The 27,779-nt window shown below is 40.1% G+C and overlaps 4 protein-coding genes and 1 long non-coding RNA gene across 5 annotated transcripts; 1 reads left to right on the top strand and 4 right to left on the bottom strand.

Moving 5' to 3' along the window:
* Window positions 1–2,653: 2,653 nt before the first annotated feature.
* Window positions 2,654–5,971, bottom strand: LOC115187767 (homeobox protein Hox-A9b-like). Its single transcript, XM_029746794.1, has 2 exons — window positions 4,193–5,971; window positions 2,654–3,531 (listed from the first exon to the last, which is right to left on the bottom strand). The coding sequence occupies exons 1-2, from the start codon at window positions 4,743–4,745 to the stop codon at window positions 3,293–3,295; spliced, it is 792 nt and encodes a 263-aa protein (XP_029602654.1). The 5' UTR covers window positions 4,746–5,971; the 3' UTR covers window positions 2,654–3,292.
* A 2,136-nt stretch (window positions 5,972–8,107) lies between these two features.
* LOC115187765 (homeobox protein Hox-A10b-like) lies at window positions 8,108–12,199 on the bottom strand. The gene is made up of 2 exons (XM_029746792.1): window positions 9,925–12,199; window positions 8,108–9,106 (listed from the first exon to the last, which is right to left on the bottom strand). Exons 1-2 carry the CDS (start codon window positions 10,715–10,717, stop codon window positions 8,829–8,831), a joined length of 1,071 nt encoding a protein of 356 aa, XP_029602652.1. The 5' UTR covers window positions 10,718–12,199; the 3' UTR covers window positions 8,108–8,828.
* Window positions 12,200–12,755: 556 nt separating this feature from the next.
* On the bottom strand, window positions 12,756–18,027 carry LOC115187766 (homeobox protein Hox-A11b-like). Its single transcript, XM_029746793.1, has 2 exons — window positions 16,428–18,027; window positions 12,756–15,094 (listed from the first exon to the last, which is right to left on the bottom strand). The coding sequence occupies exons 1-2, from the start codon at window positions 17,059–17,061 to the stop codon at window positions 14,862–14,864; spliced, it is 867 nt and encodes a 288-aa protein (XP_029602653.1). The 5' UTR covers window positions 17,062–18,027; the 3' UTR covers window positions 12,756–14,861.
* Window positions 17,947–19,753, top strand: LOC115187769 (uncharacterized). The gene is made up of 2 exons (XR_003876131.1): window positions 17,947–18,514; window positions 18,755–19,753. It is a non-coding gene; the product is annotated as an uncharacterized LOC115187769 (long non-coding RNA).
* A 5,473-nt stretch (window positions 19,754–25,226) lies between these two features.
* LOC115187701 (homeobox protein Hox-A13b-like) lies at window positions 25,227–27,392 on the bottom strand. The gene is made up of 2 exons (XM_029746692.1): window positions 26,719–27,392; window positions 25,227–26,423 (listed from the first exon to the last, which is right to left on the bottom strand). Exons 1-2 carry the CDS (start codon window positions 27,362–27,364, stop codon window positions 26,182–26,184), a joined length of 888 nt encoding a protein of 295 aa, XP_029602552.1. The 5' UTR covers window positions 27,365–27,392; the 3' UTR covers window positions 25,227–26,181.
* Between the last annotated feature and the right edge of the window lie 387 nt (window positions 27,393–27,779).

The following is a 27,779-nucleotide window of genomic DNA, read 5'->3' on the forward strand; positions in this document are numbered from 1 at the left end:
CAAGCAGGCCAAGCAGAGGACTTACATTATCAAACAGCTCAAGCAGTCCAAGCAGAGGACATGCATTATCAAACAGCATAAGCAGAGGACTTGCATTATCAAACAGCTCAAGCAGAGGACCTGCATTATCAAACAGCTCAAGCAGAGGACCTGCATTATCAAACAGATTAAGCAGAGGAAGTGCATTATCAAACAGCTCAAGCAGGCCAAGCAGAGGACCTGCATTATCAAACAGCTCAAGCAGGCCAAGCAGAGGACTTACATTATCAAACAGCTCAAGCAGGCCAAGCAGAGGACTTGCATTATCAAACAGCTCAAGTAGGCCAAGCAGAGGACCTGCATTATCAAACAGCTCAAGCAGGCCAAGCAGAGGACTTGCATTATCAAACAGCATAAGCAGAGGACTTGCATTATCAAACAGCTTAAGCAGAGGACCTGCATTATCAAACAGATCAAGTAGAGGACCTGCATTATCAAACAGATCAAGCCGAGGACCTGCATTATCAAACAGCTCAAGCAGAGGACCTGCATTATCAAACAGCTCAAGCAGAGGACCTGCATTATCAAACAGCTCAAGCAGAGGACCTGCATTATCAAACAGATTAAGCGGAGGATCTGCATTATCAAACAGCTCAAGCAGAGGACCTGCATTATCAAACAGATTAAGCGGAGGACCTGCATTATCAAACAGATCAAGTAGAGGACCTGCACTATCAAACAGCTCAAGCAGAGGACCTGCATGATGAAATTCTGCATTATTGCTCTCTGTCACATGCTGAGAATGTGTTTCGTTTGTAATGTAGTGGATTAATATGGGAAAATCTACCAATTAAAGCTTAACTACTCTTTCTTTTATTGGTTTGGTTTCATTGGTTTCATTTTGGTGATAAAATTGGTGATTTATTGGCGATATTCTATTTATTAACACACCAAAGATATACAATGAATGCCCATCCATAACATGTAATGGGGTAAAGATAATTCTGCTGAACAGCCATTTTGTCGATGCAGTATCTCTATGATAATTAACATGAAGTCACCTCTCAAACCTCTCTCTGTAACTCTGTTTGTGTCACCTTGGTCTCCTGTTTCAAAGTGAAAATGGACAAAAAAAACTGACTTTCAACTGCATATAAGTAGCCCGACGTCTGTCCACATCTTGGACAGGCGTGTTATTCTCGTATTTCCTGCGTGCATTGAACTACACACTAGAATACATGGTCGTCCGTCCCTATTGAAGCGGCCCAGCTGCAGGACATTTCGATCTCAAACGTGACGTTGCTTCCACCTGCTGGTTATACGACGACAGCAACACAAAATGACCGCATAGGTCAGTAAGTAGTTAGATAATGCATAGGCCTTTTTGTGACTGAATTACCATAATGTTGTGTTTCAACACATTAAATATATAGTTTAAAAAAAATGATAAGTTCAAATTGTTTCAATTGCTTACGATACCTATTGGAATAGGACAACAAAGGCGAGGATTTGAGATTAGTCATTGGTTGGAAACGGCAATAAAACGTCGGTGTCAGCCAGCCTTTTGTGCCGGAAAACAACAAATGGATGTCTGGGCGCTGAAACAGTGTAATTGTTGGTGAACAGTCATAAAGTAATTGAAATAGAAAAAGCAGACAGCATGGCTGAGCCCGCGTTTTATGGAGCAGCTTTCTGGATTAAGACCTTTGAAGACCCATCTGCGTCACAGCGCGGCTAAACAACACCATAGCAGGCCCAGTGAGTGTGTGTGTGTGTGTGTGTGACTGGAAACATAGGTGTTTTCGTGTGTTTCAATATATGTTTTTTGAACGACGTGGTTAACCATGGTTGTGTGTAATTACAACCATTCAAATGTTTACCCTTTAAAAATAGCCTGTATGAAAAGCATATTATAGTGATATTCAGACGCGAGGACTTGCATGGTGTTGCTTCCTTTCCGCTCTCAGTCGCTTTGCACCCCATAAACAGTTAAAGCTGTGATTGTGGTTTATTGCTGCATGGCAACCAATATCGGGTGCCAGTGCACATTGGCCAATAGCAAATAGCATGGAGCTGGCTTGTCCAATGTCCAGCAATGTGTTTTATATGTACTGTATGTTGGGATTCAGAACTCATGGTCGTGCTATTAACAAGGCCTAAAGGAAAGGGAGAGAAGGGGCTGTTGAAATGGTGTGTGGTGGTACTAAGCCAACATGGACTACACGGGAAATGCCCGCTTTAAATCCACTAATCCTATATAGGCCTGTAGGGTTTACATCTGTTCGCTTCTTTACTACCTGTTTGGATATAATTATGCTCATAGGCCTAGCCTACCTATACTCTCAACCTTTTACTAAATAAATAACATTTTCTGTAAATATTGAGTAGGGATGTGTTTAATGTTGTAATAAATAGGCCTATTCATCTTGTGATAGTTTATCATACACAGCATTTATATCAGGCATAGGCCTATACATGAAAAATATGGTTGCCTTTTGAAATGAGAATTCTATCTGAATAAGATGAAGTGATGTAGCAACTATAGTTCTGTTTTGGATAGAAAGAAATAAATACAAATATCTTGTCCGATGTTGGACATTTATCAACAATTAGAATCTTAGTAACAATTCATTCTCTGATTTCCAAACAATAAATATGGATTGCGACGCACAAAATAATTTGACATTTTATTTGATACTTCATACAAACGACTCTTCATTTTAGAATCGAAATACTCTGACATTGAGGTATTTTGCGTGTGCACAGTGTTGCTCTAATTCCATAGACAAAACTGTTTAGGATTTTTATCCCAGCAATTAAAAAAAAATCTCACACCGACTAAACATGTTTCTTTCGGCAAAAAAACCTAGAAATAAATAAATAGTCTGACAGGTAGTTGAAACACATTCAGGTAGTCAACGCATAAACATTATTAGGCCAATAACATAGACTAAACTCTGGGTGAAAAAAACAGAATCAATTCATGAAACATTTCATGCAACGAACATTAGACAATGTCTAGCATGTAATCTGTGTGCATTAATGAAATGATTCACCGATTACATCCGATTACATCCAAGTTATTGAGATAACATCAAAGTACCAAACACAACACTCTAGGAAGAAAACAGGCCGACGGGTTTTACAACGACGACAACACAACAGTCCTACACAACACAACAGACTATAGATCAAGCAAAATGTGGATAGATTGGCAACTATTTTCTAGAAATATCTTCGTTTCCTGGAAGTCCACCAATTGTAAGTATTCACAGTTTATTCTACGGGTCTACAGGGCCGCACTGCTCGCCGTTTAACATGTCTTTCGACGGTCCTTATTCCCTTTCTTCATCTTCATCCGGCGGTTCTGAAACCAGATTTTAATTTGTCTCTCAGTCAGATGAAGAACTCTTGCTACTTCGTATCTACGGTCTCGGGGGAGATACATGTTAAACAGAAACTCTTTCTCCAGTTCCAGAATCTGATGCTTAGAGTATGGACAGCGCTTTTTTCTGCTGGATTTTGCATGAAGCCAGTTGGAGGATGGGTCATCTGAAAGAGGGTTCGACAAAAGCGAGACAGAGCTCATGAGAAAGTGTTTTCCACAAGAGTCAGAATGGTATTACAAACTGTGGATGACGAACAACAGCAGACAAGGTCTTGCTGAAATAGCCAACATGCAGTAGCTAATACAGTCAGCCGTTTATGTGCTCGTTTCGGCCTTCTGACCCTAAGGCCTAGTCTACTGCCCACAACAGTGGGAAATCAACTGTTATAGTTTTGTCTATCATAATCCAAACAGCAAAATCATGGTTTCTCACAGTAAAAACTAAGTCGAGGAGGGGGCGACATTTTGCCGCTGTGAGGCAGCTGCTTTGGTCCAACATGTAGCAAATAGCAAAATCATATTATCTTTCACAGTAGGTTACAAACTAGATCGAGGAGGGAGGGGGTTTGCTACTGTCGGTCAGTGGTACTGCTTTGGCGCAATATGGATCCATTCGTTATCAAATAATGGATACAATAATTCGACGTAAACTCAACCTTTACAGCAGGCCTATATTATATCATAAATCATTTATTAACGTCAGCCTCTGACCTTATATTTCTAGATTCCTGCTTAATTCAACATGAATTAATTCCAAAGATCGAGACACATATGAGATCATGATCACCATTACGCATGAAGCCAAATGAAAGATGCGGTGCTTACTTGTGTTGATCTCCCTCTTTTCCTCTACGGTTGATGTGCTGCTCTCTTCGTTGGGTTTGGAGAAAATGGCATCACACGCGATCGTATCCTTCTCTGCGCGGAACGGTCCGTTGTCAATGTCGGACACAAGAGGTGTGTGCGTTTCCAGCGTTGTGCAGTCCCCATTTCCTATCAGCGGCTCCGGTTTGATATCATAGTTCATATTTGACGATAATCCCGTTAAACATATCGACGTAGAAACCGGTTCCAAAGCCCAGGAACGCATAAACATCCCATCGGTATCTCCTGTTGGACAATGGTGGTGTAAATAGGGCTGGTGTGTTATAGAGGCGCTGCTCGGGGGCTGATGAGCAGAAATGGGACTCCAAGACGCACTGAAAATAGAAGATTTCGTCTGCAAAGGGCAAGATTCCTGACCGCCATATTCAGTTAGCATCGGCTGGCTCGCCTGTTCCAGCCCTGGTCCGCTTGAGTATGTGTGTGCCATAATATCCCCTTGGTCGCGGGGAAGATGAGAGTCTGCATAGTAACTAAGCGTGCCTAATGTCGACATGACAACAAATGCACAAAGCCAAAGGCAACTAAACTTCCACTGGAATATATTTAGAAAAACAGGATCATGATACTACTTCGCTGCACCAAGAACCACCACATTCGTTCAATAAATTGAACCTTGGCTGGGATTGGATTGGGTGCCGCAGACACGTGACCGTGGGACAGAACAATAAATAATAAATCAGTCTACTCAACGAGCTAAATGGTCACTATTTTCCTCCGTTATATTTTTAATAGCAAAGTCATATGCCTATATCATTTTATACCAGCAGTAAGGTTTATGATTTTGGTTTTGAAATGAGACTTTAACGTTGATATGTTTTATATATGTCTAGAAAGTGAGAGAGTATAGCATGTTTTTCTAGCCTCCTTAAAAAATAAAGGAATGCAGCAATGTAGTAAGGCGCTATATCTCCATTGTGACATATAGTCGTTACTACGCGCAGAATAAGAGCTATTTATTTCCATCTAAGAACTCTCACCACCGATCTAAAATGTGGAATTCTATAGAATGAATTTATTCAATAAATGATCCAGTATCTATCAACATAATTCAGTCCATTATTTCCTATAGGCCTATAAGGGCAAAAACTCCGAGGTTATTCCAAAGACTTTATAGCATTAGATTGGCGATATCGTTATATAGACACTTATTAAATAGGACTCTGAAAGAAAATACACGCAGCAATATTATTTGGCCAAATACATACCCACATTTAAACATAGCAGACCTGTGAGTTAATAGGCCCATGTACTATAGGTACGCTGATGTGAGTGTGTTGACATTTGCCATATGAATCATATTTGCCATTATATGCCATTTGATGTATTCATAATAAAGTCACAGGCAAACCTATAGGTTACCATATCTGCTGTGGCGTACATCGTGTTCATTGTTATTAGGCTTTTACATGTGTTATTCACCTGATATGCCGATTACCATCCGATTAATGCTCTTCAAATGGCTTGAGATTATTCCATTTGGCTTCACTTAAATAAGGACAACAGAAACAGAAAATATTCTAGTGATACTGTCTCCATTGCTCTGGGATATAAACGTTTAAATGTAAAACGTTATATATGTAGACCTATGTAGCACTATAGGATAAACACACCGAGGGCCTGTTTCCCGGACACAGATTGAACCATAGTCCTGAACTAAAAAGAATGTTCAATAGAGAATCTCCAATGGAGAACTCCCATTGAAAGGGCTTTTCAGTCATACATTTTTTAGTATTATTTATTATAGTGTGTATTATTAATTCCAACGAATTAATTAGATCTTACTTACCAAATTATTGTCCCAAATCAATTCGAAAAAGTTAAGACCGAATCTAAAAATGCATACCTCACATAGGCTTTTATTTGATAGTAAGACCAGGACTATTATTTCTATTTAAGACTGCAAAACACAGGCATATACAACCATTTACACAATATGTGTACACAAGGAACAAGCTCTGTGTATTCTACCATCGAATTAGTGTTCAGAAATAAAATACTTGTACATAGTAGCATCAACATATCCACGTGTCAATAGATGATGGAGAAAGTTCCCGTTGTGTTAGTGTGGAAAACCAGAACAGACCCTTACTATTTATGGACCAATGAGCGAACACTAGGACTGTCTGCGCGGCGCTTTTAGCTATCAAAGTGGGGAGAGAGAAAAAACGTTAGGTGCTATAGCAGTCTGTTTTTATCACGGGGGCTATTTAGTTGTTTTTCTTTAGGTTACAACCTGGCTGTCTGGTCTAAATATCGCCAATAAAATCCATTGTGTCCATTGTGTGGCGCAGCAGACGCATCCGGCACTTCGAATGCGTGCCACTGGGAACGCTGCAGCAGCGCACGAGGCATTGGCCAGACTGCAATGATCATAACCGAGGCCTTGCAGTCCTTCCTCTCCCTCAAGCCAACTCGCTCTCTCTCCCCCTGAGACATACAGGCCGCGTCTATTGCTCGTCTTGTGTTGTTGTTTTGAATAGATATGGCGATATATGTGAGGAACAACATTTTCCTTGCAGCCCTGATTTTTTGTGTTCGTTTTTTCTTTTTGTTCTATACATCAGACCCGGCGCCAGGATAAAGTGACTAAGAGGGCAGTTGAAATCGGGGAATGGACTACATTTGGGGGGTTCTTGCATTGGAATTATATTGAATTATGCTTATATCACGCTGTACCACAATAAACATAAAGTTAAAAAATGCAGAGACTCCGAGATTTTTTTAGTGCTTTTGAAGTCACCGATTGGCGCGAAATCTGTAGGCTGTCTCCGCTGCACTGTATGCATGCTTATAATAGCCTAAGGTCGACATGAGAGACAATACATTTCCGCAGACACATGACATAAACAAATGCATCGGAATTGTTATAGAATATTCTACACACGACTAGGCTACTCGGTAAATGTAGCCTTCTTCCTTCGGGGCACAGCTCTGTTGCCAGAGACAATTTGGAGTGTTCTGTGAAGCGCAGAGTTTTTACTGAGGCAATTAAGGCAGTTTCGTGTGGTGGGGGAAAATACGGCCTAACAACACGAAACTACCTGAACCCCTCAACAGCCCTCTTTCCTCCTAAAGAAATAGATATACTCTACAAGCATTTTTTTGACGCATTCATTCCGTTCGCACAACTGGAACATATACCGTGGAAATCATAGGGATCCTATAATTCACTCTCATTCTATGCGTAATTGTAATTAGATGGTCAACATTCTAGCATTTCTCAATGTTCACACTTCTTTTACGCATAACACAACATTTGCACACCTGAAAAGATACAGTCCAAATTGTGTGTCTTATTGCGTGCATATTTCACAGCGCTCCACATGTCGACAGACTTAGTGTCCTTTCATAGATAGCATATGATGATGAACCAAACTACCGCCAGTAATGTCCTTGAGAAAATAATGTTGTTTTCCGGGTCATTTTGCCACCGGAAAACATAATGTTGTTTTCCGGGTCAATATCCAATACACCCTGCAGTAAACAAGAGCTATCCCGATGGAGTGTCTTTGACCATAAAACTTCACAATGGTCATTGCATTTGTATCTGTTTAGCCAGGAGAGTCCACTCAGTAACACATGCCACTCTTTCCCAGGGAGTCCTAGACAACAAGTGTAGTGCTTGCATCATGTCTATGACTCAGGCAATGATTCCTATTGACATGAAGGGCATCAGCGTCACACAACAGGAAACTGTTGTTTTTTCTTTACTGTAAAACCAACCTGCAACTGAAAAATGGAAGCTCGTGGAATAAAGAGGGTCCCACCACCGGGCTATTCCTCTCGTGTGTATGAAAGATTACATTCTATACAGGAGAGATGATCTGTGGACTAAAGCATTCCAATGCAAGGTAAAAACGTGCCATGTTTTTATTGACTTACTTAGTGAGGCCAACAGACAACATATCAATTCATTTCACAGTATAGTCTCTCTATAGACAAAGCAATGACAATACGGGCAATATTATTACAACGGTTTGGAGAGAACAATAAAAATATGGATAAAAATATGAGAAGGCAAACTGTAAACAATATTTACAAGTCTCAGATAAGTTTCTTGTTTATAAATAAAACCCTTAACAAAATAGTTATTGTGTGATGCTTTTAGTATATATGGCTATAATACCAGCAAAATGTGCAGATATTAAATATCAAATCCATCGAGGCTCTTCAGCCATGACGTAACGTAGGCCTATATTGCTACAGGTTACAACATTTCCCCAAGAGCTATTCCAGCATGCACAGATGTCAATGCGTCACTCAAGGTGGCTATATACATTTATTATGTACCACGAATGCCGATATTGTGCAGCTCTGAAACACTTAAGTCGTTCCATATCTATATTAACTGTTGGTATATACATAAAGGGAGCAACCATATGTTATGACAGTATAAATACATAACCACGACAAACAAAACCGAGACGTATTCAGGTAAAATGTCCACAAAACGACATATCAATAAGTTAGCAATAGTAGCCCTAACCTACACGGTCATATTCACACGATAAGGGGTTCTCGAAGGAAGGCGCTCTGGCCATTGACGGAGGAGGGAGTCAAATACGGCACGAATGTCTCACGAAAAACTGAAGTTGTTCGCTAGCTCCCGATAGCTCCTGTTTTCCCGACTCATTTTTTTCAGTTTCATTCTTCGGTTTTGGAACCAGATTTTGACTTGCCTGTCTGTCAGGTGGACGCTGCGGCTGATCTCCAGGCGACGCTCACGAGTCAAGTACATATTGAAGAGAAATTCTTTCTCTAGCTCAAGAGTCTGGTGCTTGGTGTAGGGGCAACGCTTTTTCCGGCCACTCTTCGCTGTCAGCCAGTTAGCTTTGCTTTCAGATCTTCCATCTCCTGTAGAAAGAAATTGAAAGAGAAATGAGTGCGCGCAACATATCTTTTTTTCATGCTACTGCACTGATGTAACTTTAAAATAATTGTTGCCCAAATGTAATTATTGTACCCAGAAATAATGCATTCCCCAATTCCATAACATGTTTGCATCTATATGTAACATCGGTTACATATAGACAAACACTGACGTAATACCTATCAAAATAAAAAATGTTGTCTAAAATTATCTTTAAATAGCCATCCTGAGCCCATGAGTGTATTTGACAGTAATACGAAGTTAATGTAGACACACACACACACACAATGCCCGTTGTATGCACATATTTTGCATCTATCCAAAAACCTAAGCTATTACATCAACGTTGTGCTCAAGATTCACTTCATTATCTTTCAATGTAATAATAGGCCTTTATTAAGACATAAAAGTTACTGATAGTCTGCTGAAATGATGGCTGCAGTTGATGGTTTATGGGGAAGACTGAGGACATCAACGCGTTGTATTAGACAGATGTACTGGACAGGATTGGCCTTGTTGCTCCTCGTCATAAAATAATATAAAAAAACTGGAGGAAATCCCAGCTCGTGGCCACTCTGTCAAACCCCACAAAGACATGCCTTTACCGCTGCGCATTTAACCCACATATGGGGAAGTTTTCATGTCCACAATATAATCAGTAGGATCTGCCTCTAAAAACCAAGGTTAACGCCAAGGCACATCTACACTGACTCGGGGGCATTGACACTACACTCCCTCCATGTACACCCATCAAGATCCCATTGTCATAAACGTCATATTTTGGATTTAGAGCAGTACTCACCTTTAACGGGTTTGTCTGGACTTTCTGCACAGCTCTCGGTGGGTTCGGGGGAGGACAAACCATCTACGGTCGATGCCCGGGTGTCCTCATCCGGAGCACATGGCGGTGGTTCAGGCAGTGCTTCACTCTCCCTCCTGCCTGTATCCACCACCGGGGTAGGAGATGGCGGTGAGGGGTCGAAACGGGCCGGACGTTGTAGAGAGAATTGAGTAGGCTGTGGGTTCCGCTGAACGTCTTGATAAACCTTTGAAGAGCTATATGTCTGAGACAGGCGGAAGTAACCGGGAACAGGCACGGTGCTGTTTGTAACCGGGCATGTTCCCGGTGTTAACCGGGAATAGGAAATGTCTTCCCTCGTTGTTGACCCTTTAAGACACTTCTCTGATTCATACAGGCAATACGCATTCTCCTCTTTGATGCTCGGAGAGAATGAACAATGAGCAATTTGCTGCTGGTTGTTCGGTTGATCTACTCGACAAGATCTCGACGTCTCTAGCCACGTTTCCATCCCTTGAATATGTGAATACGGGCCAGATGAGGGTACCATAGTTTGAGAATTGCTCTCGTTGCGTTTACTGAACCCCGAGAAAAAAGCGCGGTTGGGTAGTCCATAGGAGTACTCCGAGCCTGGTGGCATATACACGCCGTTACTTTGGTAGTATGAGGCACCGCTCTCGGTTCGTCCGTGGATTAAGGAGTCCACTAAGAACGAGTTTCCACTTTGGTTGTCAGAGCATGACATCGTTGGTGTATAATTTGACGGAGGATGAGGATAGCCCTTTCTGGCTGACATTTCTTGTGCAAAACATGCTGAATGTAATTACAGATACTCACACTTCTCTGCACTTTAGCTGACAGCCAATTAAAACACAAGAAGAGAGACTCCTCCCATTGAAAGCACGTAATGCCAGTATGCTATATTCATTTTGTTTAGAGATTTAATATAATACATGAAAAGTAAAGGTAAGTGTTGTATTTAAAGGTATCAGTTCAACCTAAAATGGTGGCTAGATAGTATAGGTGATATGACATGGGCTGCATTACCTTTTACGATAATCTGTGTTGTAAACATTGACCTCATGCACCCTCTCACACACACACACACACACACACACACACACACACACACACACACACACACACACACACACACACACACACACACACACACACACACACACACACACGAGAGAGGGGAAGATATTATCATACACAAATAACTATTTACATGTGAAGGGACAGTGCAAATAAGTGCAGATGTCTTCAGACCTTAAACAGTTTAGTGGAAAGCTCGTTAAACTTTCCTCTCCAGGAAGCGTCAAAACATTGCACTATTCAAGTTCACAGAGCATTGTGACAAAATATCTATTTGACTATTAGTTAATGTCCCTTAGTTACAAGCGTGAATGTGAGCTATTTAGCTACCAATTACAGATGATTTTACATGCGTAAACAATAATCAACAGCCTGGACAATATAAAGGCTAATAAGGCCTACATGAAGCCAGAACAAAATTCGTTTTCTACTTTGCTGCTGGTTAAGTCAGAAACAAAATAGGCTGTGGCAAAGATTGTTTACCTATCTTGTTAACATAATGGGAAATATAATCTGAAACAAATACGTTACAAACACGTTATTTATCAAAGACGTGCATTTGTTATGAAAAACCTTGTGCGTAATTGGTGCGTAATGCATTTTACAAGTGTACAACTCGGCACGTTTAGATGATTTTATACACCGGCAGAACCAATTTCTGTGGGATCCCATTTATTTCCTTCAGAATCCAATTGAAAACAATATCCTCAGACTCATATCCCCAAACTGAATAGAAATAGATTAGGCCTATGTAAATCCTAGCAATAGCTGAGTTATGTGCTTCTAACCACAGCCTTTATAAATACCACTGCCTTTATTATTCCCCCATGCAGTTGGGAAAAAGATCATCCTTGCTATGTTTGTCACTATAATTACCACGGTTATATTACGTTATTGTTCTGACACCAAAAACACTATATGGTGCGACTTATTTGGGGTTTTATCTGATTTAGAAATGAATTTAAAAAAATGAATAGCCTAAGCCATTGATTTGAGTGGGTACTAGTCTCATGACGTGCGTAGAATAATTTCAACAGCCTATTTATTTACCTCTAGCCAGTGGTACTTTAAGTTATTATTAAGTTATTATCATACTTAAAATCATTTAATGCATGTCTCCTTATAGCGGCTAATAAAATCACATTAACAATGTTTCCTCTGTTCCAAGTTATTCTTGCAACGGGACAAAAAAATATGCCTGCGCCCCTCGTGCGTAATGTGGCACTTTACTACATCCGCTAACAGCTATTTTATTTTTCACTGGAGACTAAAAAGCCCTCCGGTAGGCTATGGGATTCTCAGCTAGAATGTTCCCCTTCCCAACACACACACAAACCAAACACATGTTATAATCTAACGTTTCGTATGACTTAAATAAGAATCATTAGGTCCTGTTATTTTTCCAGAAAAACGCCATATACATCTCTAGACAGGATAAGGCCTATGTTTAAAACAATTTTCCATTTAGCATACTGGTTATATTGAGATGTATACTGTGTAAAATAACCACAAGCTATTCTGTGCTGTGAAACGGTAGGCAGGCCTATTCACTCATCCTCTCCCACACGGAATACATTGGTTCTAATACATTGTGTCATCTAATATTATATTTCCAATAATGTGTATTTCAGCTATAAAACAGCTTTATATATTATTTTCTAGCAGGATAGAAAGGCTCCTTACAAAAATGCCTTACTTTATCCCATTTTACCAAGAAAAAATGGACCACACGCGTATTTGTTTTCCCATTTCGAGCATTTTGAAATATATTTCGATAAAAATAAGAGAATATGTAACAATAATACACACATAGGGATAATTACCTGAACAATGAAACCCTGTAATGTAATGAGTCTGAATCGTTGGATGTTTGATGCATGGGAAGTAGTCTCGGCCAGAGTTCCGTCCACATCCACGGCATTGATCCATGACATTGATCCGAGCAGCGCCTCCCAGTGGAACAAACAAACAACCACGTTCGAACTGCAGATTCCATCCGGAATATATTCCTGCCCGTGCACACTGAGCTGCTGAGACAAATGAAGCAGGAAAAGTCCGCGAACACAAGCTTTCAATGCTCCCAGGCAGGCAGCCGTTGTTTTTAAAGCCCTTAGTCACAGTTAATAACCTTGGTCTCAGACGGTTTATTGCACTACACTCCAATTGTACAAATGCTCCAGTCGAAGGCGCGTTTTATGGCCAAGTTGCTGCAGCAACAGGGAGGATGTCCGTAAAGGCGGCATTCCGGCTAGCCTGACCGGACAGGATGCACGGCCCAAGACCATCACCCGGACTGGCTGCAGCCGGCCATCTACACCAGCTTAATGCTGCTATCCCTCTTAATTGGTGTTTTCACTAGCCCACTATTCATGAACGCCCATAGGCTTTGAACTATAAGACATTAACCGAAATATTGACAAACATTAGCCAATTTTACACATAGGCCTAATACACAATCAGTAGGTCTAATATCAACATTTGGCAATATAATAAAACAACAACTGATGAAGTTTATTTTAAATGTAGGCCTACCTTAAGTATTTAGCTTGATTTATTTAAAGTATTATTTTTGAAACAATGAACTTAAACGCGGGACAACTCCAGACGGTGATTGTATATAAAAGTCGTCCGGTGATAGATGGTTTAGGTACATAGTGGAATAAAAGAACGTGCTAGTCAACCTTTTGGGTGGAACTTCCGTAATGGATATTTAACATTAATGGCAGAGGATCCCATTTCGGCCCATGGGGGCAATGTAAAGTCAAATACATCATACATCTGATATGACCCACGCAGCCAGGTTTTATGTGGAGAATCATACAAGGAGATATTTTCTCCAGACATATAGACCCATTCATCTAATTTAGAAAATAAACTAAGAAAACAAACGGAAAGGTCTCGACCTGTGACTCGTATGTCTCCAATAGGGTGTGTGAAATAGGCTAAGCCTATATAGGGCCTAATCATTCCAAAAACCATCGTAGTGTATTTACACCGGGGAACATTTGAATTGTCTCAAAAATGAAGACCAAGAACTAAAATGTCCCAGAAATAGGCCGTTTCGGCTGAATGTATTGGAGCAGCTTTTCTCTTGCCAAAAACGCAGGAAAATAGCTGATACGTTCCGACATTGAGAACTTAAACAAAACGAACACTTTCAAGTATCAGGGTTGATTGAACAATTTTACAATATAACCTTTGTATGTCGAATATTTCACGAGAACAAAAACAATGACAATCAATGCATAAATAACAGGCCTATTTTAAACTATAGCCTAGTCCTTCTGCGCGCGTGTAATGGCGACAACAAACAACCAACAAAGTTTAGGATAAATCATGCCTTCTCGTCATGGAAAAGGTATGTCCCCTTTGTAGGCGTATATATAATAAATGTAAAGATACATGTTGTTAAATACGGTACATAGTTAAATGTCGAATTTGACATGAAATGGGCGCGCGTAAATCAAACTTTCGTGTAATTCATGCATTATGCATTAATGCCAATTAAATAATTTGCTCGAAAATGTGACTTTTACACAAGTTAGGATTCGACCAAATATATGTTCTGTTTTGGTGGCACCACACTTTCGTAACAACAAATAGCAAGATCAAAAGATCAACAAGAAAATCACCTAAAATGAAAATAGGCCAATAGACCTAATAATAATAATAATACACTAGATATTACTCTCAACAAATTAAGTATGGTGGACAAATAAATCTACAAATGTCCGTCCATCACCGGAGGGGTATAATCAGGAATTTGCAGACCAACGAACTTGAAATTAGCGATTGAGCTTCATGCATGCCTTGTCTGAGGGGAAGAAATCCATCAGCCAGTGTTACAGCATAGGGTTCGTGGTATAATACTGAAAACGGTCTCTGTTCAGTTTCTTCTCTTTCATCCTCCTGTTTTGAAACCAGATTTTAACTTGGCGGTCGGTGAGATTGAGCATCCTCGAAAGTTGAAGACGTTTCTCCTTGTTGATGTAAACACTGAAAAAGAACTCCCTCTCCAATTCTCTGATTTGGTATTTGGTGTATGGACATCTCTTCTTACGGGTTCTCTGTCCACCTGAAAGGAAGAATTGCAATTCAGATAGAATGATCAAATAGGGAGCTGCTTTCGTTCTGTGAAAAATACAGAAATGGTGTCAAAAGGGTTATAAACAAGGGTCTAAATAGACTGACAACAAAATAAGTTGTGGCTTTTGTAAAAAATATATATCATAAAAACTAAAACTGAAAGCCTAAAACTGGATAAATGTTTTTGGCCATGTTTTGCTTTTAATAAGCATGAAATCCCAACATTTCTATGCATATTTAGGGTGCATTATGCAACATAATCATGACATTTCTTAGAGTTCAGTAATGGAAATGACGGGTGGTAAAAAGCAATAGTCCTAATAATAACACCTCTGGACAACATCAAACACCTCACAAAACGAACATCATTACAAAAACGCAGTGGTAAATGCTTTCTAGTGCTGCGTATACTAGCCTAATGTATTCTACGGTGTATGCTGTGCTTTCTACACATTTTCTATGTCATGTGTATGTTTTTATAGATTTTATGGATCCCAGGACTCTCTGGAAAACACTGCCCACTGTGCAAAAACGGGTTGAATCAACGTTGTTTCCACGTCATTTCAACAACAAAAAAATCAATATGATGACGTTGAATCAACGTGGAAAAACTGATTGGATTTGCAAAAAGTCATCACCGTAAGGGAATTCTTTTTAACCCAACTTCTAACCTAAATCCAATAACATGGTGAATTGTTTTGTTGCTTTCATGTTGAATTCACGTTAGTTGGCAACTCAACCAAATGTAAATCAAAACTAGACGTTGAACTGACGTCTGTGCACAGTGGGTGGCAATTGTTAGTGAGTGGACTATCCTCCTGGCTAAAAATATTAAAGAATCAATAACATTTTTTAAATTATTTACTTTGTCACCTTATACTATATCACTAAGATTATATTAATATAATAACAATATACCATTCAGGTTATAGGGGGAACCATGCAGCACATATTCAATACGTCTCTGAGTTATAATGTATAAAAATAGTATTTTGCAATAAATCTATCAATTCATTAAGTTCTCGTTGCAGTCGTTTGATACGTTATGAAAAGTAAGCCAAGCTATGCGTCTATAAACTGGAACAACTAATAGGCCTACAAAGAATGCTGGAATATTTCAGAATGGGAAATTCTGTCTTTCACGGCCAATTTCAGTTCCAAGCACGTGATCTTGTCGTTTATAACACCGTTTTTGTTGGGGTAGATCTCCAGCCCCACAATAAACCTTATGCGCTTATAAAACAGCATATAAACGCCTTAACAGCAGCGCGTTAGATTGCAAACTTTCTCCCTGAACTGGTGCACGTCGTCTTTATACTCACCGCTGGCGCTATATTTCTCGTCATTGTTGCCGGAAGAAGACACGGGGCTGCAGCTCACCTCGCCCGGCGGTCCCTCCTCTGTATCCCGGCACTTGTCGGAACCGGTCACCGGAACTGTAGGTTGTTTGGTGGCAGTTCTGTCCACGGAGTGTTCGCTTGTTGGTGTGGTGTCTGCGCTCCCTTGAGCAGTATCGAAAAACTGATCAAAGGATTGCGGTAACACTCCATTCCTACTCACACTGCCCTGGAGACTTGATGTAGGATTGGAGCTGCTGAAGTGATAGACATCACTGGAGTTATTTTTCGTGAATATTTCCCCCAAGGAGGTCGAGCTTGATAGACAGTCCCTATGCACCGTGTCCTCAGTGGGGTAGCAGTGTGACATACCGCCCCTATGGTGGTGCCATTTACTGGAGCTACCAATGCCATGATAGTCTCTGAAAGCTACTTCTCTGACAGACGGAAGCTGTGGCAGAGTTGAGGATGGGTAGGAATATGTCATGGGACAAGAAGACTGACTCTGGTGGGACAAAAAAGGAGGGAGGCTTGAGAAGTCTGTTCCCGAGACGTAATAGGTGCAGCTGCCGGGCAAATACATATTAGACCCAACTGGGACCCGCTCATCAAAATCCATAATGATTCGATCTTGCGTAGCCTGTAGCCTACTCTAATAGTCTACCAAACCTCCCTTCGCATCGTTCCTATGTGCTGCTAGGCTCCAGTCACTTTGAAGCAGATCCGTTGAGCAACAAATTCTAAGACGTGAAGCTGACGTGCAGTTTGTTCTCCATCCATTCCTCAGAGCGCCAGTCATGTGACCAGGGGCAGAACTGGACAGATACGTCTGTTCAACTGATGCGTGGCAATGAGTGAATGCGTTTCTTAATTAAAGTGTGTGATATGAAATCATTTTCCAAATGTATAAGTAACCATACCAAAAAAATGTATTGATATGATTTCAAACACCTTTGAAGTCACGGTAAATCAAGGCCTTGTTGCAGCATGTGCGAATAACCTTTCTTACTAACGACAATCTTGGTGTTAATACTTTTTCAATATGATTTTCATGTGTTATAGTCTCACATCTTTATCTCTGGAACATACATTGGTCAATATGGCGCATATGCTGTTGTATGGACACATAAAGGCATTGTAAAGTGGATGGGTAAAATACCATTTGTATGAAATATATACCAGAACATCATAAAATGCTCTGGATCAATCTATTTCCACAACCACTATGCTTTTTCCACTAATGTATTACGCTAGTAGTAATATTAGCATACAGCATGTGGGCTAAGGCTGCAAGAAGAATACAATTGTATTATACAGAAGCCCATCTCAATATAGCGCTATATCAATATATTTGTACGTATTTCCATTTCTAACAGTATATAAATGGATAAGCTTTATGCAAATTCAGAATCCGTTTCCGTTTATATTTCCTGTAAGGTCTAGCCGAAGTTAGAATTGTCACTTGTTGACCAAAACAATCTCTCGTGTCTCAATCTCAATCTCTTATGGCTAACAATTTGGTGCAGGGCCGTAGCATAGCAAGACTAGCGTCAGATTGTAATACTATTGTGGGACACTCTGAAAATGAATATTGCGTCCAACATTCCAGGAAATGGGACATCTCTTGGATATTGTAATACACATATAGCCTAAAAGTAAAATAGGGTTAATAATAAACGAAACTATTGCACCTAGTGAGTGTACGATACATGAATGGAATGGCAGCATACGCGCGTAATGCATTCTCTTTCCTATCATCTGCATCAGTGGTCACGTTTTGCGCTAACATCAGTGTTTTAAAATGCAACAATAGAGTTCAGGGTATAGAGCACCAACCAACAAAATCAGCTCGAGTCAGACATGTTTTAAAATGCAACAATAGAGTTCAGGGTATAGAGCACCAACCAACAAAATCAGCTCGAGTCAGACATGTTTTATTGCACTTTGCAGTTGGCTGTGTAGTTGCCATTGTCAGAACAGACATGTGGGGACTGCTGCGGCCGGCGTGCTCACCAGACGACTAGATGGCATTCATGAAGTTCAATGAAACGAGACTCAAAACAAGGCTCCAGGTGAGTACTTAGGCCTGTGCGTAAAATGGACACTGTAATGTCTTGGAATTGTTGGAATGCATGTCATTGTAGGCTACGAAATATTGAATGATTAAATGGTTCGTTAAAGAATACAACTTTATGGCAAAAGCCTAATGGTTGTATTCTCTGTGAGCATGACATGAGTCCCTTAGGCTAATTATATATAGGTTAAAAAGTATTTTAAACCAAGTATGTCGTTTGTTGTATCCCATTCTTTAGATTGCAGTCAGTCTCGTTTTGTGTGCTGCAGAACTCAAGTTCGGGGGAGGAAAAGGGTCACCATTTGAGAGAAAGGGGCCACAAACACCCCTGCCCTGTGCCCCGGATGAAGTTCATTCGTTTATTACCGTGACAAATGTCTCAATGGTTCATTCGCGTTAACTGTTTGATAGGCCTATTGCAGGTTTTCCCAAACTCGGTATGAAACGCCTATAAATTCGAATTAAACGTTGTCAACAAATAAAATAGGATGCTAAACTTTACTTTAGAAAAATAAATGACATGAAAAATATAGCTATTTGATACGAGTTGTTTGTTTTAGCTTTTTTGTTCAGATGTAACATGGCTGATCAACAAATGGGTGGTCACTTTCAAGATGAACACATATACTCCACCAAGCTCATCAACAAGGATATATGCCAAAGATATTGGTGAATTTCTAAAATGTTGCAGTTATTTGACATGTTTAGCTAAATTATGGTGTTTTCGATGACTTTTCCAATCTAGCAGAATGAAATAAGCCTATACCCATAGCCACGAAGGCAGTTTTTAAAATGGAATGGTCTCGTTAAGAACTCGTCAACATGTGAGAGGCAGGTGTTATAGAACAAGTGGTAACTTAGTTATGTATCTTACACGCTCCATTGCCATTGACTTTAAATAGAAAACATTTGTACTTTACCACTACTTGGGTGTGAGCCATTTTCCCACTGGTGCGCCCTCATATTTATGCCATTTAGATGTTGTTTTTCTGCATAGGCGCTATAGGCTTTACTGCCTTTAACGAGCATTTCTTCAGGTTGGGGGGAGTTTAGCCTATATCTCTACGACACAAGTGCCTTGCACTTGGAAATGTGGAACATCACAGCTTAATGTCTCTCTATACTGCCTCTTTACAGTAGATGAGATGGGTGGCGGGAACATTACAGCTTTATGTCTGTCTCTATAATGCCTCTTTAGAAGAGACGGCTGACAGCAGGAGAAGCATAGCACAGAGGAGGAGAAAATAAACATCATAGACCTAATCTCATCTCTAAAGACATCACGATAAAAGAAGACGTACGCCAAGAGATGCTTATATGGAAGATGTACGGCAAGAAGTGCTTATGGAAACGAAAAGGGAGGAACCGAGTATGCTTTAGTTGGCGGTGCCATAAGAACCCTGGATGCATTGGATATGTTGTTGCAACAAGCGGAAGTCCCATCACCACCCTCCTAAAAGTCTCGGATAGTTTAAGGACATACTTGCAGTCAAGAGTCAGGGAAGCAGGATTTTAAAACACTGCTTTGTGTGTGGGACGAACCATTCAACAACACTTAGATATTATTTACTTGAGTTATAAGGTTAGAATCGTTGTAATAATAACGTCATATTTGTAATAACACCATTAACTACAATTCTTTCTTATTATAGACTATTATTATTATTATTATTATTATTACTACAGTTACTATTAGTAAATAGCAGTATAGTTCTTGCAGGCATACTTGTTATTTTATTACCATAACTAATTATAATGATAATGACTATACACTCAGGAAAAAAAGGCAGATTCTAGAACTTAAGGGTTCTTCGGCTGTTCCCATAGGAGAACCCTTCAAATAGAACTATTTTTAGTTCCAGGTAGAGTCCTTTCTATAGAGGGTTCTACCTGGAACCAAAAAGTGTTTCCTATGGGGACAGCCGAAGAAGCCTTTTTTCTAAGAGAGTATTGTGTAGCATTGCATTTGATCATTTGATCGACTGGGGCCTACTTTGAGTAAAACGTCACATTTTAAAAACGGAAATGTGTCTGGACCCGGAGCCATTTAATTGCATGGTGAAGCACCGTTAACGGTCATTACAATAGTTATGTTTTGGGGTTGGTGTTGGAAATTGGACAATAACTAATGTGCTGAATATTCTAACTGAATCCATTGAAAGTCCAGGCTGTAAGGCAACATGTTTAAGCAGTATTCTTTCTATGGGTACTGTACATGTCCAAGGCAAGCATACTGACGTTTACAACAGTTATTTAAACGAGTATGTATATTTGATTCAATTAAATTGATGTGTACGGACTTGCTCACTTGAATGTCAAACTTCAATTGCATGATTTAGAAACATATGAATATGAATAGAACAAGAGTATAACAAGGATGGATTGGAATTCCCATTGCCCCTTTTATTTAAATGATCGTTCTGGTTTTAGAAGATATCTGTATTCCATTGACTGTTCTAGTTATATGTATCTCATGCAGGGAACTGAACAGTCCTCTGCTGGTCTACTATAGACCACCACTATAGACCACTACTATAGACCACACCCAAGTGTACACCGCACTGGAATCACTGGAAGTGTTACACTCAAATTAGCCTTTGGGTGGCAGCAAAAACAGTACAATCATGAATTGTATCCATTAGTGCACACCGTAGCAAAACCTTTTGCAATTGAAAACCTTTCACAATGAAAACGGGTGTTTTTTATTGGACAAGTTCAGGTTAGCCTCTCCCTTTTTCCAGTTTGTTTTCTTCTCTTTGGTTATCAGTGAATAGGACCCAGGTTATATATGTAAGACGCTCCAGTCCAGACTTGCAAAGTCCAGCGCCATAATTTCCCTCGACACCGCACCTATAGTGGGACCTCTCCTTGGTGGGACCTCTCCTTGGTGGGACCTCTCCTTGGTGGGACCTCTCCTTAGTGGGATCTCTCCTTGGTGGGACCTCTCCTTGGTGGGACCTCTCCTTAGTGGGACCTCTCCTTGGTGGGACCTCTCCTTGGTGGGACCTCTCCTTGGTGGGACCTCTCCTTAGTGGGACCTCTCCTTGGTGGGACCTCTCCTTGGTGGGACCTCTCCTTAGTGGGACCTCTCCTTGGTGGGACCTCTACTTGGTGGGACCTCTACTTGGTGGGATCTCTCCTTAGTGGGACCTCTCCTTGGTGGGACCTCTCCTTGGTGGGACCTCTCCTTGGTGGGACCTCTCCTTGGTGGAACCTCTCCTTGGTGGGACCTCTCCTTGGTGGGACCTCTCCTTGGTGGGACATACTGAGTAATGTGGCTGTAGCATAAAGGGACAGTTCAGTGATTTTACATATTTACACATTTGTTTCCTTACCTTGAAAGCAGTCTATGGACAAGTGACTGCAATCCACACTTTTAGAATGCTTTGCCCCAAAAAATCAACTCAATGTTCTAATTTAAAACCAAGTCATTGAGTAACAATCCATTAAAGAGATGATTTGGGCCCTTTTAAACGAGACTGGACACAGTTGTTCCTATTGGTTTAACCTATTGGTTTAACCTATTGGTTTAACCTATTGGTTTAACCTGTTTCCTGGAACTACTATACCTATCCCATGTCATGTTTTAAATATATAGTTGACATCCACGTGATTAGTCCTTGTATTCTACATCATGGGGGTCTTCTGATAGATGGAATGTTGACTTTTAAGCACGCATCACGCACGCATCACGCACGCAACTACACAATATTGTTATTTTTTTGCACACACATTTTGATATGTATGTATTACCATAGAGTTGTCTTTGCATTATGAATGTTTATACCATGGCATTGTTGAATACTCCTTTCTGATTGGCTTGAAGGGCATTCTAGAGCGTGCATTATTTCCCTATAATGCACGATATATTTGGACGGTAGAATTGAATGAGTATATTTGTACATGTTTTGTTTGAGCTGCTTTTGAAAGCAAAAGTCGAATTGAAAACAATATTGTTGAATTCTATTTTCATAATAGCACACTAGGACTGATGGTTTGGTTAGCTAAACTAGGAAGTCTGTTTGTTTGGTTACCACTGCAACTAATGTTACTGTAGCTATCTCGTTAACTTGCTAGCTACTTCAGTGGATGTTGAACACATTTATAGCGGCAAACTAACACATTTCTAGTGGCAAATGTGTTAAACTATAGCCATGGTATAAAAAGGATAATCAACTCGGTGCTCTGTGTTCTCTGGAAAATACTCGCTAGCACGTCGTGTAACACACTTTCCATGTCGTTCATTATTTCCATAGAAGCATAGCCCCTCGTTGATTATCCCTTATATAATGTATAGCTTGTATTTGGTTATTGTTGTAATGTGATGTTTTGCCTGATGAAGACCCTGTTCCGTGGAGACGCGTCCTCCTGTAGCCTGTCGATCTGCTTCTACCATACAGAATAAGGTATGTTTGTAAATAGTTCACAAAAGTGTTAATTGCACGACACAGGCCTGCTTGTCATTTTCTGAGTATAATTTGACGCCAGTCGGTAAAGCTTCAGTTGGAACGTTTGATTTGTCCTCCATCCTTTCAGTCATAGTTAGTGCTGTATATATAATACTGTAAAAAAATTCATTTATATTGCCCATCTTTTGATTTTAGGTATAGTCTATTGATTAAAGGTATAATCTCTGATATTTAACTATTTATTTAATTATATATTTGTTTTTCTGGTCATTTTATCCATAGAACAGCTATACCCTTTTTCTGCTGAATGAATATGAAGTTTTAAATAGTCTAGCCACAATACTTCTTCCCTTCGCGTTTCTGAGCATGTCCAGTTTCCATAGCATTACATTGAAAGTTGTTATAGGCTGATCGGAGATCGGACATATTGAGTAGAATTTTAACGATTGAGCATTTGATCATATATCCACAATAGTTTCTGCCTTCCTTTAAAAGTGATTCAAAAAACGACGGGCGCATCGAAAACCCGTAAATTTCTATATAGGCCCAGGTTGGAGATTCATTAAGGAATCTGTAACAAAACGTAATCAGATGACTAAATATCATGCACGCATTATTGCCAAATATTAGCCACATTTAAATCAGTGCATTAATTCCCATTTGGAGAAGAAAAAAAATACCCACAAGGCAGTACTACCTATAAGTGTCCACGACTGCAGTACATATTTAAAGTTCTCATTTGAGAAGACAAAAAAAAGTGTTTCCCTTTGGAATGTGTTTCACTCTTTGTTTTCTAAAACACACATTGACAGTTTCGCTATTATTGCCATATTAAGGAAAAGCATATAAATATTACGTACATCAAGGTAAGCCTTTACATTTCCTATAGTACTCAATAGTGAATCGTTTCCATTCGGCAACATTTCTCACATGAAGAAATCTTGGATAAAATATCATTCCATGTTTTTCACCTGCATGGGTTAGGCAATGGTCGGAGCCATATATCAATATATACTGTACAAAAATATAAACACAACATGCAACAATTTGAACGATGTTACTGAATTACAGTTCCAGAGTGGCGCAGCGGTCTAAGGCACTGCATCTCAGTACTAGAAGCGTCACTACAGACACCCTGGTTCGAATCCAGGCTGTATCACAACCGGCCGTTATTGGGAGTCCCATAGGGCAGCGCACAATTGGCCCAGCGTCGTCCTGGTTTGGCCGGTGTAGGCCGTCATTGTAAATAAGAATGTGTTCTTAACTGACCTGCCTAGTTAAATAAATAATAATTAATAATAAGGCAATCAGTCAATAAATTCCTTAGGCCCTAATCTATGGATTTCCCATAGGTGGGCCTGGGAGGACATAGGCCTACCCACTGGGAAGACAGGCCCAGCCAATCAGAATGAGTTTTTCCCCACAAAAGGGAATTATTACAGACACAAAAACTCCCCAGTTTCATCAGATGTTCGGGTGGCTGGTCTAAGACGATGAAAACGCCTCATGTGGGGTGACACATGGTCTGCAGTTGTGAGACCAGTTGGACATACTGCCAAATTCTCTAAAATGATGGAGGTGATTTATGGTAGAGAAATGAACATTCAATTCTCTGTCAGCATGTCAATTGCACGCTCCGTCAAAACTTGAGACATCTGTGGCGTGGCGTTGTGTAACAAAACTGCATATTTAAGAGTGGCCTTTTATTGTCCCCAGCACAGTGTGCACCTGTGTAAAGATCATGCTGTTTAATCAGCTCCTTGATATGCCACACCTGTCAGGATGCGTCATCTTGGTAAAGGAGAAATGCTCACTAACAGGGATGTAAACAAATTGGAGAAAAACATTTGAGAGATATAAGCTTTTAGTGTGTATGAAACATTTCTGAGATATTATATTTCAGCTCATGAAACACTTTACATGTTGCGTTTATATTTTCGTTCAGTTTGACCACGGTTAGGCCTACACCTGAACTCATCAAATGCAATGACGCAGATCCGGCAGCAGATGGCAACATTGTCATCTCATCATTATCAGTAAGGCATTTCTCATACAATAGCCTAATGGTATTATAAGGGCTTATTGTTGCAAGCCTCTACAACATTAAAATTATAAAATGGAAAGCTGTTTGACTCGTTTTATCAACGCTAATCATACGTCTAATCGGCGTGTAGCCTACCTAAATTCAAGAAATTAAATTAAAAAGTTAATAAAATGTCCCCGACAAACATTATTACAAAATAAATGCTCATTACTAGTCTGACTTTTAATTTGTCTGAGAAAAAATATGAACAACGTAGTAATGGGGTTTCTCCAACTTTTATTGGGAAGAGCTTATTGGCTATATGTTTGCAGTCAAAAACAGGGGAAACTTTAAATGCAACTGTTCATTAATTGCAATCAGATGTATTTACATTTGTTATAATAGAAAACGAAATACAGCATTTTCAAACAATGATGACTGCGCAGATAACTGTTGCGTGAAACAGAGTTCAGATGATTATTCCTGTATGGGAGAAAAGACGTAGCCTACTCAGACAGAATAAAAACATCTAATCGTTTATAATTAACTGAATATTGACAGAATGCATAGGGTAAATGTAAAGCAATGTACTAATTAATAGCTCAATCCATATGTGATGAGAAATGTTTCAGCTTCTAAAATTAGATTCGTAGGCATAAACGATTTACGGGTTGCGCGCTATAGCGCTCTCACCAACATTTCAATATCAATCAATTCAGGGAATGTATACTCAAATTCAACGAATAATCTCAAACCCTCAATATCAATGCTGCACAATTTTTTTAATCATTAATTCTTACTCTGATGGAGCTAAAATAGAATTGTCCCACACAGATTTGAGTGTTTACGTTTCCAATTACAGGAGGCTATGTTCTTCTGAGTAGATATATCATATTTTAGGTTATGAGTTATTTAGCGTATTGTATTTGTAGAAAATTGTAGAAAATTATAAAAGCTATATGTCCGTCGAATAGAGTATGAGACAGAATATATAAACAAGGAGGAAGTGATTTCCCCATTTCCTTCAAACACAGGACATCGAATGGTTTCAATTAATTACGACAAGAAAACAAAAAAAAGGCCAAGTGGACCTCCAAAAACAGAGCCAACCCATGGCGAGCGAGAAGGAGACGCCTTATATTGTGTAATAAATTATAATATAGTTCATTTTCATTGAACAACCTTCAAGTCTCTTCTTTTTCTGTCTTTTTGTTTCAGTAGTTCCATATACAGCTAACTGGGACTCTTAAATTTGTTGACAACCTTCTTCTCTTTTACTCGCCTGTTCTGAAACCAGATAGTCACTTGTCGCTCTGTCAGGTTTGACTGATCAGATATCCTTCGTCGTTTGTCCTTTGTGATAAATTTATTGGCGGCATACTCCCTTTCCAGTTCTTTCAGCTGTACCTTGGTGTATGGCACGCGCTTCTTCCTCCCACGTCGAATAGAGCTGCCATCCCCTCCAGATACAGTGTCTGTGTGAAGAGCATAAACACATGCTTAATTAACCTAGAACCATCTGGAAAATTGCTAAAATCGTAGTATAGTTTCTAATAACGATGGGATCTGTCGTGTCTATCCACAATTCACATTACGGTGACAAGATGGATGACGGTTTCTTCTAACGAATTATTAATATGCAAATTGTAAAAGGAAAAACAACGCAGGGCGAATGATGGTGTTTCTGCTTTTGATAAACTGAGGTTTATAATGTGGAAATATGCATAAGCTTGTGAAAACATTTAAGAATGTATAGCCTTAATTCCATACCTTGAATGGATGATTTCCATAGATGGTTTGAGTGTGGCTGGTCCTTAGCGCAGTAAACCGGCCCATTCCATCCGTTGGTGATAGCCCATGGCTGATAAGGCTCCACTGGCAGAAGAGGCTCATGCCTGGGCTCGGTGGGTCCGCTGAGGGTGGGTACCACTGGGACGTCCAGATAGCTGGAGACAGGTTGGTAAGGGCTGGAGGAGTAGCCTTGGTAGAAAGCGAATTCCTTCGCCCTGGACCCTGGGAACTCCTCTCCTGAAACGGATGTGTCCATGTATTTGTCCCCATAGGCAGAGGAGGGTTGCGCGCAGGACTTGACGCTGCCGTGTGACATCCTACACGGGTAGTAGCTGCTGCCAAAATATCCATACGGCAAGGACGCATTTGATGAACTTTGGGCTGCGGAACAGGGGCTGCATTGTTTGACAGCTTCGCCCATGCCAGGTACTGGCACCTCGCTCGACGTGTAGGTAGTGCTTGGAGCCAGGGACGTCGGATGCGCCAACAAATTCCTGCACTGATTTGCTGCAAAATTGCCTCCTGTGAACCCCTCCATGTTTTTATTTATCTCATCCAAACCGTTATCATACAGAAACATGACTGGGTCAATCCAGCGCGAATGGAGAAGTAATGACGCTGTCATAGCATGCCCTACATCGAGACAACCTGCTCTTTTAAAAAATCCCCACGACTGAAAAAGAGATACGGAATCTGGGAGAGTAACCGATACTCACGCGCCTGTGTGGACCTAAAGATCGCAAGGTTATTGGGCAAAGCCAGGCACGTGATATGCAAAGGAGCTGATAAACGTCTAGGACTGCAGATAATGCAGCTCCATGCCCCAAAGTGTTTATACTCTAAAACAATATAGCATTTAGGAGGAAAAGGACTACACGTTTTAAACAAGATGAACAGTTTCGAGATATCATACAGATAACCATAGGCCTACACTCCATATAGTTGTTATTCATGAATCTATTGGAATCTGTCTGATGTCATTCTTGGTTTATAGCCTAGCATTTTGCTGAGGAAACATCACATGGATGGAGACTGACATT

The sequence above is a fragment of the Salmo trutta genome, unplaced genomic scaffold (genome assembly GCF_901001165.1).
Source record: "Salmo trutta unplaced genomic scaffold, fSalTru1.1, whole genome shotgun sequence".
In the NCBI taxonomy this organism is placed as follows: domain Eukaryota; kingdom Metazoa; phylum Chordata; class Actinopteri; order Salmoniformes; family Salmonidae; genus Salmo; species Salmo trutta.